General features: G+C 58.0%; 1 protein-coding gene across 1 annotated transcript; it reads right to left on the bottom strand.

Moving 5' to 3' along the window:
- Positions 1–2,528: 2,528 nt before the first annotated feature.
- LOC134522112 (uncharacterized) lies at positions 2,529–8,297 on the bottom strand. Its single transcript, XM_063349415.1, has 13 exons — positions 8,176–8,297; positions 7,795–7,901; positions 7,200–7,349; positions 6,844–6,998; positions 6,322–6,469; positions 5,704–5,841; positions 5,095–5,271; positions 4,855–4,966; positions 4,648–4,760; positions 4,025–4,118; positions 3,506–3,608; positions 3,149–3,208; positions 2,529–2,875 (listed from the first exon to the last, which is right to left on the bottom strand). Exons 1-13 carry the CDS (start codon positions 8,291–8,293, stop codon positions 2,704–2,706), a joined length of 1,647 nt encoding a protein of 548 aa, XP_063205485.1. The 5' UTR covers positions 8,294–8,297; the 3' UTR covers positions 2,529–2,703.
- Between the last annotated feature and the right edge of the window lie 5,239 nt (positions 8,298–13,536).

The following is a 13,536-nucleotide window of genomic DNA, read 5'->3' as shown; positions in this document are numbered from 1 at the left end:
ACTTAACAGTTACACAAATTACACAAATTCTATCATTTCTGATTGGCTTAGCTCTAAATATTTCATTACAATAATCCCTCCTACTTGCGGTTTCGCTACATGCTAGAAGCTACTGTTTTGCTGTATGCTAGAAGCTACAGTTATAACTTGTTGCCTACTCCCTACTTCTTCAAGGTTATTTATCTCGGACCTGCAAGGCCAGCTGTTCCCTGACTCCTCAGAGTTATTTCTCCCAGATCTGCAAGGCTGGCATGCCCTCGAGTTTCTTGCATACTTGTACTTTTCCGCTAGCCGCCCCGACAGGTCACCTGAGGGAGTGGGGTTTGAGTGCATTTAGGGGACTTTGGCCAGTATGTTGTGGGGCCAAGTGGGCTATGTCCAGCCGCAGGTCGTACACCTACCCCACTCTGTGTTCACCGAGGGGGAGCCTGGGGGCTGTATTTGCGGTTTGTGTGTGTGTGCGCGCGCGTGTGCGTGTGTGTGTGTGTCCCAGTTTGCTCCCCACCGCAAAGTGTCCCTCCCATCCCCTCAGTTTCCCCCAACACCACACCATAATGCAGGAGGAGGAGGTGCTGCGTCCTCCCCCTCCCCAACACCCTTCAGGCCACTGCAGGGTCACTTGGGCTGCGGGGAGGGGATGTGATGGCGGGCGGACCCACAGCAAGCATCAGCCTCCCCCATCCTCCCCCACCCCACCACCATCCCTGCGGCCTCAGCCTCACCTCCTCATCACCGTCGGGCGGACGCTGGTGGCGATGGCAGCCAGAAGCCCCAGGGCCCATGGCTGCCGTCCAGTGGCATGGCCAGGGCATCCTGACTCTCTGGGACGCGGTGGCTCCCTTGGAGATGGGGGTTTCCGGAAGACAGGGGCAGCTGAGGGGAGGGAGGGCTGGGAGGGGGGGAAGAGGGGCCTCGGGCCTGGGCCGGGGGCTGCTGGGCCTCGGGGCAGGCCCCACGGGCGCCACGGCGAAGCTGGGCCTGGCCACCAGCGGAGCCCGCCTTCTTCCCCCCTCGGTCTCCGCCCTCATAGGTCGGGAGTGCTGTCAGTCTCCTCCCCTGAGGCGCTACCGCCGCTGATTGGCCACGGGGGGGCAGGCTGCTGGGCTGCAGTGCCCGCCCTTCATGTCTGATTGGCCATCTGGGCTGTCACTCTGCCCTGGTTTCAGGCCTACCCTCCCCTGCGGGGATGCTCTCTCTTATTGGCTGCCTGAGGCGTCGCTCCCCTCCCACACACCAGGGCCCGCCCTGCCCTGTGGGGATGTTTCCTCTGATTGGCTGCCTGCTTCCAGTCAATCACAAGCCTTGCCCCGCCTCCCCTGAGGCCATTGGCTGTCCCGGGCCGCTGCCTCCCCTCCTGGGCGGGTGCTGCCAGGCGACCGGCTCCGCCTTCAGGGGTTGGACCTGTGGGCCCTGAGGACAGGCCGTGGGGCATGGAAGGCGGGTGGGGGCCCTCAGCGTGAGGATTTCGGCCGAGGACAGGAGGCTTTGGGCACGCAAAGGGTGGGCTAGATGCACACAGTGGCGCTTTGGACCCTGAAAACGAGGGGGACCGACCTCTTGGTTCCGGCCTGAGCGGGCTTTGGTGCCCAGGAACTTTGGTGCCGCAAGACACCACCTCTCCTGTCCGGAGGGAGCAGCGTGAGGGGTGGAGCCCGAAGGCATGGGCCGAATGGGCTCCGTGGGCGTTTTGTGGACTTTTTATGGACGTCTAACAGGGGTGCTCCGTCGACTGAGGGAGTGCTGCCTGTGCATCCTGTCAAAAGGGTGGGAAGGGGAGCGGTGGCTCCTGAGGATGCACTGGGTGGTGCGGGACCTGGGCCTGACGTTTGTGGTGTGGAGTGAGGGGTGGGGAAAGGACTGCCGTGGTTTGACGCCGGCCGGTAACTGAGCAGCAGACAGGCGCTCCCTCACTGCCCCCAGCGGGACGGGGGAGAGAATCGGAGGGGTGAAAAGTGAGACAGCTGGTGGGTTGAGGGAAAAACCCTTTAATGATTGGAGAAACAGGGTAGTAAGAGTAACAATAAATTGTGATGGCCAAGGAAATAACACAGAGAGAGAACTAAACCCCGAGACAGACAAGCGATGCAAAGGAAAGCACTTGCTCACCACTGACCAACCGATGCCCGGGCAGCAGCCCCCCACCAGCCTCCCCCCACGTTTGTCACTGAGCACGACGTCATACGGCACGGAACGTCCCTTTGGTCAGCTGGGGTCATCACTATATCATATATCATATGGCTGCACTGCTCGGCCATAATGAAAACATCCCTGTGTGATCAACACCGTTTCCATCACGAATCCAAAACATCGCCCCATAGGAGCTAGTAGGAAGAAAATTAACTCCATCCCAGCCAACGCCCGCACAGCTCCGCGGAACAAGAGAGGATTTTGATGCTGGGAGAAATGACGACTCGCCAGCTTTGCGGAGCTTGGATGCCTTTGCGTGCCCTGAGATGTCTCAGGAGGGGCAGGTTGGGCTAAAGCTTCTCTCCTCCTCCTCCCCTCCGGGCTTGGTGGTCTAGGGGCGCAGCTGGGGCTTTGTTGCCAGGACAGCCTGGGTCCGCGGGTGCTGTCCTGCAGGCAGCAGCAGAGGCCAGGAGGGACGCTGTCTGCTCGGCCCGCTCAGGGTGGTCCCCATGGGAAGGACACCATGGGACGGGGCTTGTTATTCCAGCTTTATTAAAAACAAAGAATTATTCAAATCTATGGCCCTTTTCCAGAGGATTCTTTCAGTTCTCCATGGCTCAGCCGAGACAGCAGCACAGCCACCGCCGGCTCCATCCTCGTGTTCTCACGCGTTTTGTCAGTTTGAAGACGGTCTGAGCTGCCAGGGAGCTGACCAAGCGCTCCGTGTCTCTCCTCAAGGGCAAGAGGGCTGCAAGAGAAGGAAGGCGAGCAGACATGAACCCCCACTGCCTGCAGAGACCTCCTCCATCCCGACCGTGCCACCCCACTCATCTCTTTCCCTGGCCAGGAGGAGCAGGTGAGACAAAGAGAGCAGCTGGAAGCTGTTGCTCAGGAGTGCCCCATGTGGCCCGGACGTGTTCCTCTTGCCCCTGACGCAGTTCCCTGGAGCAGGCTTAGGCATGGCAGCACCCTGCCCAGGCTCTGTCCCCTGCCCCACCAGCCCAGCACTGCCCCTACTCACCGTTGCAGACATTCCACACCTTGGTCTGACTTAGGTTCCTCAGGTGCTGCACGGCAAGCCCTAGGCACAGAATTCGTGTCAGAGCTCTGCTCCCCAGCACACGCCCGGCAGCACGGCCCCTGGCCCTGCCAGCTCGGGGCTGCACGCCCTCCTGCTCCTCAGCAGGGCTGAGCCCAGGGAATGGCAGCACCCAAGGGCAGTGGGACTGAGCAAGGCTCCCAGCGAGCCCACCTGTGTGGTGGGCCCTGCAGAGGGCAGCCAGGGCTCTGGCACCGCAGGGCTGCCCCTCACTGCCGGTGCAGCGGTGGGGACAGGGGCCTGGCCGCCAAAAGAGCGACCCCGGGGGACGTGGCTCACCAATGAACCTGACAGCCACCTCTCGCAAGGTGGCCTGAGCGTTGCGCAGGTACTGCAGGCTCTGAAACAGATAGTCTTCTGCCCTGCTCCTGTCGTGCACTAACTGGAGAGAGAACAAGGGAACGGGGCTGGCACAGACCCTCGGCAGCCATCTGGACCAGCCCCTCCTACCAGCACCCCCCTTCCCTCCCGGCGCTTCCCGTCTCCCAGCCAGGAGCCCTGTGGGGCTGAGGTCCAGAGGGAGCTGCAGGCAGAGGGGGCCGGAGGACGGCGAGACTCCTCTGTCCCACTGCCAGGACCCAGATGGGCCGGGGTCTCCTTCAGCACCCCGGGGGCAGGGAGGGGAGAGGGGCCTGGAGAAGAGCCCTTGGGGGCTCCGTGCTTGAGGGCAGGGAAGGAGAATGCAGCTGCAGGCCACGTGCTCCAGGCGGGAGCAGAGGCAGGGTTGCACAGCGCAGCCCACGGGCACCTGGAGCAGCCCTTGTCCACCCGGCCCTGGGGCTTGGGGCTTGTCCTCACCAAGGACTCTCCGATCAGGTGCGTCTGGTTTGTCTTGGCCAGGTGGCTGAGCTTCCTCCACCCCAGGAACTCGGCACAGGCGAGGAGGGTGTCCCTAGAGGCCTGCAGAGAAGCAGAGACTGGGAGATGGCACCAGAGCCCAGGGAAGGAGAGCTGAGCTGGCATCCTCCTCCTCTTGTCCAGGCTGCGAGCCTTTCCCAGCCCCTTATGGGAAGAGGCAGCGGGGGACCGAGGCTGAACTGGGTTCAGTGCCCAGGGCAGGGACACGGGGCAGCCACCACCTCGGGTGTCTCATGCTGCCGGCCAGCAGAAGAGAGATCCTCAGGAGCTGCTGAGCTGCCGCCAGGGCTGGGGGCAAAGTGAAGGGCAAAGGAGCTGCGGGCCCTGGGCTGTAGGCAGGGAGGGCAGCAGTGCCAGAGACAGCGGGGCAGGACCGGGCCAGCAGCACCTCCCACGGGCATCCCCCGGCAGGACGCTTGGCTGCCCAGCTGGGGCTGCCCCAGCTCCTTCACGGCCAGGCCCAGGGTGGGCAGAGCTTTGATGCAGGGATGCAGGGCCAGTCCGCTGCTGGACTGCGCTGTCAGCACACCCTTCCCCGTGACACTGGTCGCTGGTCACTGTACCTGTGCCACGCTCTCGATCTCATCGCTCATGTGGAGGAAGAGCGGGAGCAGGACCCTCTGCACTCTCTTCTTCATCTTTTTCTTGTTTATCCCCACCACGGCCTTCATCACATCTTTGAAGAGGCTGATGGAGAGCTCCCGCACCTGGCTGGACTCCTGGCAGGGAGGAGCACAGGGGGACTTCATCAACAGCCGCTCCCTGCCCACGGTGAGCAAGGGCGTTAGCGTGGCTGATGTGAGGGGAGATGCTCTGGGCTCGGATCCCGAACACAGGAGCTGTGGGCCCGCTGTGCAGCTGAGGCTGAGTGGCCCCAGAGCCCTGAAAGGCCAGGCAAGAGGGGCGAGGAGGGCAGCCCTGCCCGAGCGCTGCCCACCGGGCTGGGCTGAGGGGCAGCTGTCTGTGCAGAGCGCCCATCTGTAGGGCTGAGGTGCCCGCAGCAGCCTTACATCATCAAAGAGGGGTGGGAGCTTCTCCGCCAGCTGCACAGCAATGAGGCTGGCCTCCTCAGTCTTCGCGTCACCCATCATGCTCCTGAGGAACACCAGGGCCTTCATCTTGGCATCAGCGTTGGCATCCTGCAGGTTCTCCATGATGTCTGGCAGCAGGACCTGCATTTTTGTTGCCTGTATGAAACACACAGTTTCCTTAGGATGAAGTGGTGAAAGGCCACCCTGGCAAAAATGCACTGGTTGCTAAGCACCAGCCTCCCGTGCTGCTTCCCAGCAGGTGTCACAGGAGTCACTGCGGCAGCCTCCTGGCCGGCAGTGGCCACTGATGGCATGCAGGGAGAGCAGGAGGAAGGGAAGGGATTGCGGGAGAGCAGCATCCCCTTACTCAGCCATGCCCTTTACCGACCAGGCGGAAGGGGCAGATGGACTGGTAACCCTCTGTGCCTGGAGGGCTCCGCCGGCACCCACCAGCCCCCTCCGTAGCAGGGAGGGTGACTGGACCTGACACCCCACCTCCTGACTCCCAGCCAAGGCCAAGCCACCGCATCACCCACTGCCCCAGGCCCCAGCTGCCAACGTGGCTCCGCTTGGCTACACCTTGCTCACCATCTTAGGTTTTTTCGAAAGCGTGATGAGGACACTGAGCACCAGCGAGAGCATCACTGAGCTTGGACGCCTCAGGTACCTCTGGGCTCTGTACAGGGCAGCAAACTCCTCGGCGTCAATGTCAGTGTAGAGCAGCAGCTAAAACGAAGACAGCGGTTAGAGAGCAGCAGAGCCTGCGGGGCTCCCTCCGCCACGCTGGCACGAAGGCGGCGTGACCCGCCAGCGGTGGCAATCATCTCCTCTCCCCAGACCTGAAGCCCCCTCAGGCTGTGCAGAGGCCATGCCTCCGCCCCAGGCCCAGCGCCTGGCCTGGCTCTGGCTTCTGCCCCTTTCTCTGCCCCAGGTTTGTGGGCTGCAGAGCAGGGCGGGGGGAAGCAGAGCGCTGCCCGGGCAGGAGCAGGCTTTGTGTTTGTGCACCGGGGCCAAAAGGGCGCAGGGCAGCCCCAAGAGTCTGGCAGGGGGTCTGGCTGGTGCTGGGCAAGGCCCTGCTGGCCCTAAGGGGCTGTGTCCCTCTGTACGGGGGGAGGTGGCCATTTGGAGGCAGACAGGAGGGGAGGGCTCCGTGCCCGTTTCGCTGGGGAGGCAGGCGCAGCCCTGAGGATGAGCGTGGTCACTCACAGCCAAGGGATAGATGCAGGCATCCTCCGTGGCACAGCTGAACACCTTGCGCACCCGCTGGTCCTGGAGCACGCTGAGCAGCTCCGTCAAGACGCTCCACAAAATCCAAGGCACGGAGATCATCACCTCCCACATGGCCAGGGCAGCGCTGCAGACCCAGAGCGCTGGGTCAGCAGGGCTGCCTCGGCCACTGCACCATGCCTGGGCCAGCCTCTCCGGGCCCTGGCTGTGCTGCAGCCCTGGCCCTTTCGCTTGGGGTGTGCGGGGGCCCTGACCGGGCAGGCGGGAGGGGGCTGCGGTGGTGTTCCCCCTGGGGCTGGGCGGAGCGTGGTGGTGGGGCTCTGGCTTGGCCAGCTCTGGTTGCTGCAGGCCTGGTGACCCACTGGTTCTGGGAAGCGTGGTGGGATGGAGGGCCCTGCTCCTCAGCGATGTTTTGCAACATTCCTTGGGTCTGGCAGCCAGAGAGTCCCCGCGTCCCTCTCCCCGCAGGGCACAAGCCCTCAAGGCTGTCTGGGCTAGTACCTGTCACAGGTTGGCGAGATCTTCAACAGGCTCCTGACCACTTCTCTGGGGCACCACTCGGTCATTCGGAGGAGAAGGGAGTCCAGGCTGTGCCGGGCTGGCTCCGTGCAGATGCACTCCACGTTTTTGTGGATGTACCTCATGAACTTTGGCACCTGGAGAGGACACAGGTGAGGATGGTGCGGCCAGTGGAGTGCAGCCATTTCTCCAGCTGCGACTGGAAGTGCTGCCCTTCCCATCCCTCTCTGTTGCCTTGAAACGGCTTCAGGTGCCCGAGAGAGCTGGCTTAGGGAAGGAGGGAAGAGCAAGGCCTGTCAGGGCTCACGGGCAGGGCAGTCCAGCCACAGGGCACTTACGTCCGTCAGCCAGTAGCCAGGGTCTAGCACGACCATGTCCAGGATGTTGCTGCCCATCTGCCTGTCAGAGATGTCATCTGCTGTCAGGGCCTCGATCGCAATGAGGACAATGTCTGTCACCTGAGAAGGCTCAAGGTGTAGTCCAAACACCTACGGGAGGAAGGAAGGGAGGGAAGCCATGTCATGCCAAGCACCCTGCTGGTGCTGCTAGACTGAGCAGCCGAGGAGCTCTGGCGACAGATGCCCTGCAGTGCTGTCGGCAGTGCCCGCAGGAAAGGTGGCAGCAGGGGCTGCAGTCTCTGCAGGGCAGAGCGTGAGAGCAGAGGGTCCCCAGGGTGAGGGAGGAGGCTTGGGCTCATGGGCATAGTGTGCTGGCCCGAGAGAGAACCGGGGCTCGCTGCTGCTGAGGAGGGCTGGAGCTGCTGCTGGGACACTGGAGTGCCGCCTTCACATAGTCCCTGCGCGGGGACAGCAGGAACCCTCTCACCGGGGACAGGGAGGCCACGCGAGACACGCTGATTGTGGGTCCCTTTGCTCACACAAGCCTCCTGCTGGTGACACGGACAAGAGTCCCAGGAAGGGGGCAGCTTGTTACCGTGGTCGACTCGCTGCTGTCAAGCGAAGAAAGCGAGCAGCTGCCCTCGGAATCCCATCCTGGTTCGAGCTCTGGATGCTCTGGATTCTCCTCTGGCAGCGTCTCGCCTACAAGGAGGGGAAACAGAGAAGAGTCAGCAGGACACAGCACCTTTGCCAACAAGCTTCCCAAAGGGTGAAAAGAGCTTTAAGCTCGGCACAGCTGAGGAGGAGGAGGCTGTGCTGGGGAGGGCTCCCAGCCCTGAGCGTCCCTGGCATGCAAGCACCGCTTTGCCCCCTGCCCGTGGGACCCCTGTTGCAGGTGTGCCGCGGAAACGGGATTCCGGCATCGAGGCGGTCGCGCTTGCTGGCCCTGCCAGTCCCGGAGGGGCTCCTCACTCACCCATCTGCAGCGGCTGGACCATGGTCACCGCGTAGGGCTCCGCTGGAGACCTGGTCTCCCGGGGAGCCGCCACCTCCTCCCAGGCCACCCTGGGGCTGCTGGGGGGTCTCTCCGCCATCCTGCCAAATGGAGGAAAGCGTGGGGGAGAGGGGAGGGCAGCTTAAGGGGAACACCTCAGTGCCGCGGGGCTACTGGGGGTGGCGGGGAAAGACGTGGGCTTGCGCTTGGAGTCTCCTCTCCAGCTCCGCACTCCCGCCCTGTCCCGTCGCTGTCCTGCCGGACACTGCAGGGCCGCGGCCACGCTGGTTTTCTAGGGTGCTGTGGGGTGTCACGCAGTGATGTCACAAAGGGCCCCAATGAGACCCGCTGCCCGGGCCAGGAGGGGCAGGGCGCCCACTTTTGCGGGGGGCAGGGAGCCAGCTGGCCCATGGCTCCTCTCATCTGCCCTCATGTCCCCTCAGGACCTTTCTGTATTCTCCGGCTCGTCCCAGAGCCGTGTGCTCACACAGCCCGGCGTGGCCCCAGGACCTCCCTGGGAGATCCCTGCTTCTCCCCATCCGTGTAGTGCTCTCTTCACATCTCTACAGTTTCTGGCCTCTCACAATGACATCCTTTCCCCGACTCCGATAACCTCGTTCTGTACCAGGAAGCAAAAGATGTTTACGCCTGCTCCTCTCCTCCCATCGCTGGTTGGGGATACAGTTGGTGATGGGACTCTTACAGTGTGTGTCGCTCACCAGATGCTGTCAGAACAGGAGATGAGAAAGGAATATCCTCTCTCTTTTCTACGCTGGCTTAAAATCTTTAATCAATGCCTTCACCTACAGCCTAAGAGAGAGAGAGCTTGAGGAGTCATGCAGAAAACTAGTTGGCCTGGGGTGAAACTGGGGAGACCATACCGGTAAAACCTACCGGGCAAAAGACTGGAAAATAGACCGTCAGGATAAAAGGGGAAAAGAGGGCGTCCTGGTTCCGGTGGGGACAGGGTTAATTCTCCCCAGGCTCCGGCAGGGACACAGGTATTCCATCCCCCGTGAGCCATGCCTGGTCGGTCTGTAGCCAGGAGCTGCCGGGGGAGGGGGCAGGAAGTCGCCTCTTGGGAGCGGGCTGGGGCGCCCTGGGTCCGGTCGGTGAGCGCTGGTTCCATAATCGTGTTTGTACATTCCTCTGTCCGCGTTGCTGTTGTTGTTTTCTTGTTCCCTTTGCTGTTCTGTTAAACTGCCTTTGTCTCAACCCACGAGCTTTGCCTTTTTCTTCCGATTCCTCCCCGTGGTGGGGGGAGTTCGAGAGAGCGGCAGGTGGTTCTTTGTTGCCGTCTGAGGCCAAGCCACGACAGAGGGACTAGAAGGTTCAGCTGAAAATAGCTGGGGATGCCTGGGGGTGCCAGTCCAGCAGCCCTGTACCTGCCAGCGCAGCAGGACGAGAGACCTGTTGCCCTGCCTGCACTGCCTGGCTTTGACCGGCTCCTGGAGTCAGGCAGACCTGGAGCGCTCCCCAACATCAGCAAAGCGGCACCCTGGAGAGGACAGAGGAGGGATCAAACCTCGCCAGCCAACAGTTCTGTCGCTGTCTGAGGCCAAACCACGACACACGTCATCTGCATCTCTTTTCCTCATCTGTTTTCCGCCGGCCCGAAAACAGGATCTTTGGTTGTCTCAGCTCTAGCAAAAGCAAAGGATTTGGAAAAATGATACAAACAAGTTTCAGAGAAAGCAGGAGAGCGGAAGAGGCAGAAACGGTGCTGTGTCTCGCTGACCTGGCATTTCCAAGGAACTTTCAAGGATTTTTTTCTTTTTTCTTTGCAATCGCTGCCAGGCACAAGTGAAAAAACAAAGACCTGCGCTTTCAGTAGAACTGAAAACAACAAGGCTCTTGAGTCTCATTACTCTTTTTTCCAGCACCCATTTGTTTGGGGGTTTTGTTTTAAAACCTCAGTGAGCTCTGATGTGGGCATAGCAAACCGTCCCCTCCTCATCTTTAGAAAGAATGTTACATTGAAGGAAAACTGTTTGTATAAGCTCTAAATGACATGTTTCCACTGTCAAAGGTTGTAACAGTTTTTAACTTCTTCGCCATCCTCGTCTTCTTTCCCTTGCTTTTCTTCTGATGGCACTATGACTGCCGTACCTCAACATAGTACTCACGCAAATCGTATGTGGGACAGTAACGGAAGATTGGTGAGGAGGACTGCAAATACGCTCAAGTGACTCGCACCTGGGGTGTCGGAGAACACGTGTATCACACTAATCGTCATTTAGTCTTGCGTGCTTGACAAGCAGAACATCTGCACTTAGATAACATAGGCCTGTGATGGACTCGGAGGCCCCTTATCGACCATGCTTGAGATTCCTGCCTTGCTGTCAGAAAAAATGAAAGCACCGTGGAAAACTTCGCCTGCTTCAATCCCTGAAAAACAGGGGAGAACAGCAGGTTTGGACTCTCTCTCTTTCTCTCTCTCATTAGCAAGGACTCTCTCGTTAAAACCACTCTCTAGCAAGGACTCCCTCTTGTGGGAGGAAGAGGAGGTGAGAAGGAAAAGGAGGAGCAGAGGGAGGAACAGGAGGAACAAGAAATGAACAGGAGGAGGAGTTGTAGGAGGAAGAGGGAGAACGAGAAGAGGCACATAAGGAACAGGAGCAGCAGGCATTAGAGGAAAAACAGGAAGAGGAAGACATGGAAAAGGAGGAATAGGAAAAAGATCAGAAGAAACAGAAGAAGAAAGAACAGACAAAGGAAGTGGATGAACAGGAGGAACAGGACAAAGAGGAGGAGGAGGAGGAGACATCCCCCATGTCTGTGGGAGAACACAGGTCACTGCCGCGATTGAGAGATGGGACGCTGCTTGATGCAAGCAAAATGTCAGTTTATTAGACGCGTCGGAAAGCCTTTTATACAGCTACTTAACAGTTACACAAATTACACAAATTCTATCATTTCTGATTGGCTTAGCTCTAAATATTTCATTACAATAATCCCTCCTACTTGCGGTTTCGCTACATGCTAGAAGCTACGGTTTTGCTACGTGCTAGAAGCTACAGTTATAACTTGTTGCCTACTCCCTACTTCTTCAAGGTTATTTATCTCGGACCTGCAAGGCCAGCTGTTCCCTGACTCCTCAGAGTTATTTCTCCCAGATCTGCAAGGCTGGCACGCCCTCGAGTTTCTTGCATACCTGTACTTTTCCGCTAGCCGCCCCGACATCTCCCCCTTTTTTGTTTCTTTAAAGGCAGAACTGAGGCACGGGTTTAAAGGTCATCATACTCAGTGAGCTGGACAGAACTAACACTACCGTAAATCTTCGGAATATCGCCGTTTTGAATAAACCATGTATGTCGAACAACTTTAGTCGCCATAGACCTGACACAGGAAAGAGCGCAGCTTAGAATCGAAAGGCCTACCAATATAATAACTAATATGAGTACAGCAGATTGTACCAGGCTCCTAAGCCAGCCCTTTAGCCCAAACCAATCACCCAAAGCACCCAATCCGAAGAAGTCCATATCAGATTGCACCTTTTGCGAATGCACGAGGAGTTGTTTAATTTGCTTATGTAGCGAAGAAGAGTGGTCCTCTAAGTCCATGCAGCACATTCCGTCAAAGTCCTCACAGCCATGTCCGTGGGCTAGTAGCAAGAAGTCAATAGCGGCTCTGTTTTGCAGGACTGCGTGTTGTACCGTGGACAAGTCTTCAGCCATCTCAGATAGTATGCGGCTGGTAGCATTTGCTTGCTTAACAACCCAACAAGCAATTGCATCTAAGTCTCTGTGGGCTCTCACTGCTGCCACCCCAGGGGTAAATAGCGAGGCGAAAAAAACCTCCCAGCGATTCCATAGCTTAACATTATCGTCGCAAGTATTTTCTAATGCTTGTGTTGTGTCACGGGTAAAACGTAACCGCTGTTTTGGGCTTGGATGATAGTGAGGAGTGCCAAGACTAAGCTGTCCAATAGTACACGGGCCTCCTCTAGGGTTGGAAGGGATCCCAGACCAAGCTCTGTTTCCGCAAATAAAAAAGAACCCCAAGGGGAGCCGCCTAGGGAGCATGGTACCGGGGGCTGAGTGAGTGGCGTCTCGAGCAATGCTCAAACACCATTGTTGTTGCCAGAGGGTAGCATTACCAATAGGTGAGATGGCGGTCGGTGGAGAATCCTTTACTAAGCGCCCCTCTTTTTGGGCCCCCGACCATGACCTAAGGCCAATAAACAAACAGTGAGAAGCATTAAGAGAATCTACTAAGTCAATTTCCTGCGGCTCGGGCCCTATTGGCAATTTATCATCCCAATTATCGTGTTTTTCAAAAAGGTCCTTAAGATTTTTCCGTGAAAAAGGAAACCTTCCGGAAATACTGTACTGCTTCCGTAAGGTTGTCATAGAGTTATTAAACAGTAAAAAGGTCGAGTTATTCAGTGGTACCCCTACTAAGCAGGTGATGAAGGGCGAGCTGGGCGTAGCAAGACTAGCACAAAAGCTAGTTGTATTGAGCGACGTGGCCAGAGTAACCCAGAATTTTGACGGGGGTCAAAAAGGTGAGGGTGGTACCCTGGCAAAGGATTGGCATGTGTCCAGGCTGCACATATACAAAAAAGTGTTAACAGGATCATAATGTTTGAAGGAATCTTTTTCCCTCTTTTTTTGTTTGTTTTTTTTTTTTGCAAGCAAAATTCTTACAATGCTAATTTCATATATTAGGCAACTGTGACACCATCTATTGGCCAACGTTAACCGTTGCTACCATCTCTTACCACAGCGATAGCAGTCACATAAAACCCAAGGGTCACAATTACCACAGGTGACGCAATGAATATGTTCTACTGGAGTCTCTGCTCTATTGTCCATAAGAGCACTGCATCAGTCCTCCGAATGTTCTCCGGTATGCTGTTCAGGGGAATGATCTAGCTGTGGATTGGTGTTGTGGCCGTCCGACTGTGGTAGGGGTTCACGGAAAGGTCGCACGCTCTTCGCTGGGATCCACCTGGGGCCTCGTTCTGTGGAAACACAAGCATAGCCTCTGCCCCGTGTGACAAGGGGGTATGGCCCCAAGACCTTACCTGTCTCAGGGTCGCGGATCAGGACTGGAGCTTTTACGCTGGCTTCGAAAGAAGTGTTTGTGTTAAAGTGGCGAACGATCGGAGGGTTGTTATCTATTAAAGAACAATTTAAAAAGTTAAAAACATACAGGGCTTTCTGTAGACGTTCTTCAGGGGTGGCTGTCCCTACTCCCCCCTTCTGTTGCTGCAACAAGCGCTTTAAAGACTGATGAGAGCGTTCAATCAGGGACTGGCCCGTAGGGCAATGCGGGATCCCAGTGATGTGAGTGATCCCCCAAGAGATAAAAAAGGTTTTAAGTGCAGCCGAGATATAA

Source organism: Chroicocephalus ridibundus, chromosome 11, assembly GCF_963924245.1.
Source record: "Chroicocephalus ridibundus chromosome 11, bChrRid1.1, whole genome shotgun sequence".
NCBI lineage: Eukaryota > Metazoa > Chordata > Aves > Charadriiformes > Laridae > Chroicocephalus > Chroicocephalus ridibundus.
The sequence above is the reverse complement of the archived record's forward strand: the minus strand, read 5'-3'. Positions and strand labels throughout refer to the sequence as shown.

Excerpts from the sequence above, each read along its gene's own strand:
- LOC134522112 (XM_063349415.1), bottom strand. The coding sequence starts at position 8,293 with ATGGCGGAGAGACCCCCCAGCAGCCCCAGGGTGGCCTGGGAGGAGGTG. Across the intron at positions 7,902-8,175 it reads GGTCCAGCCGCTGCAGATGG|GCGAGACGCTGCCAGAGGAG; the intron begins GTGAGTGAGGAG and ends CCCTCCTTGTAG. Across the intron at positions 3,209-3,505 it reads GGTGGCTGTCAGGTTCATTG|GGCTTGCCGTGCAGCACCTG; the intron begins GTGAGCCACGTC and ends TTCTGTGCCTAG.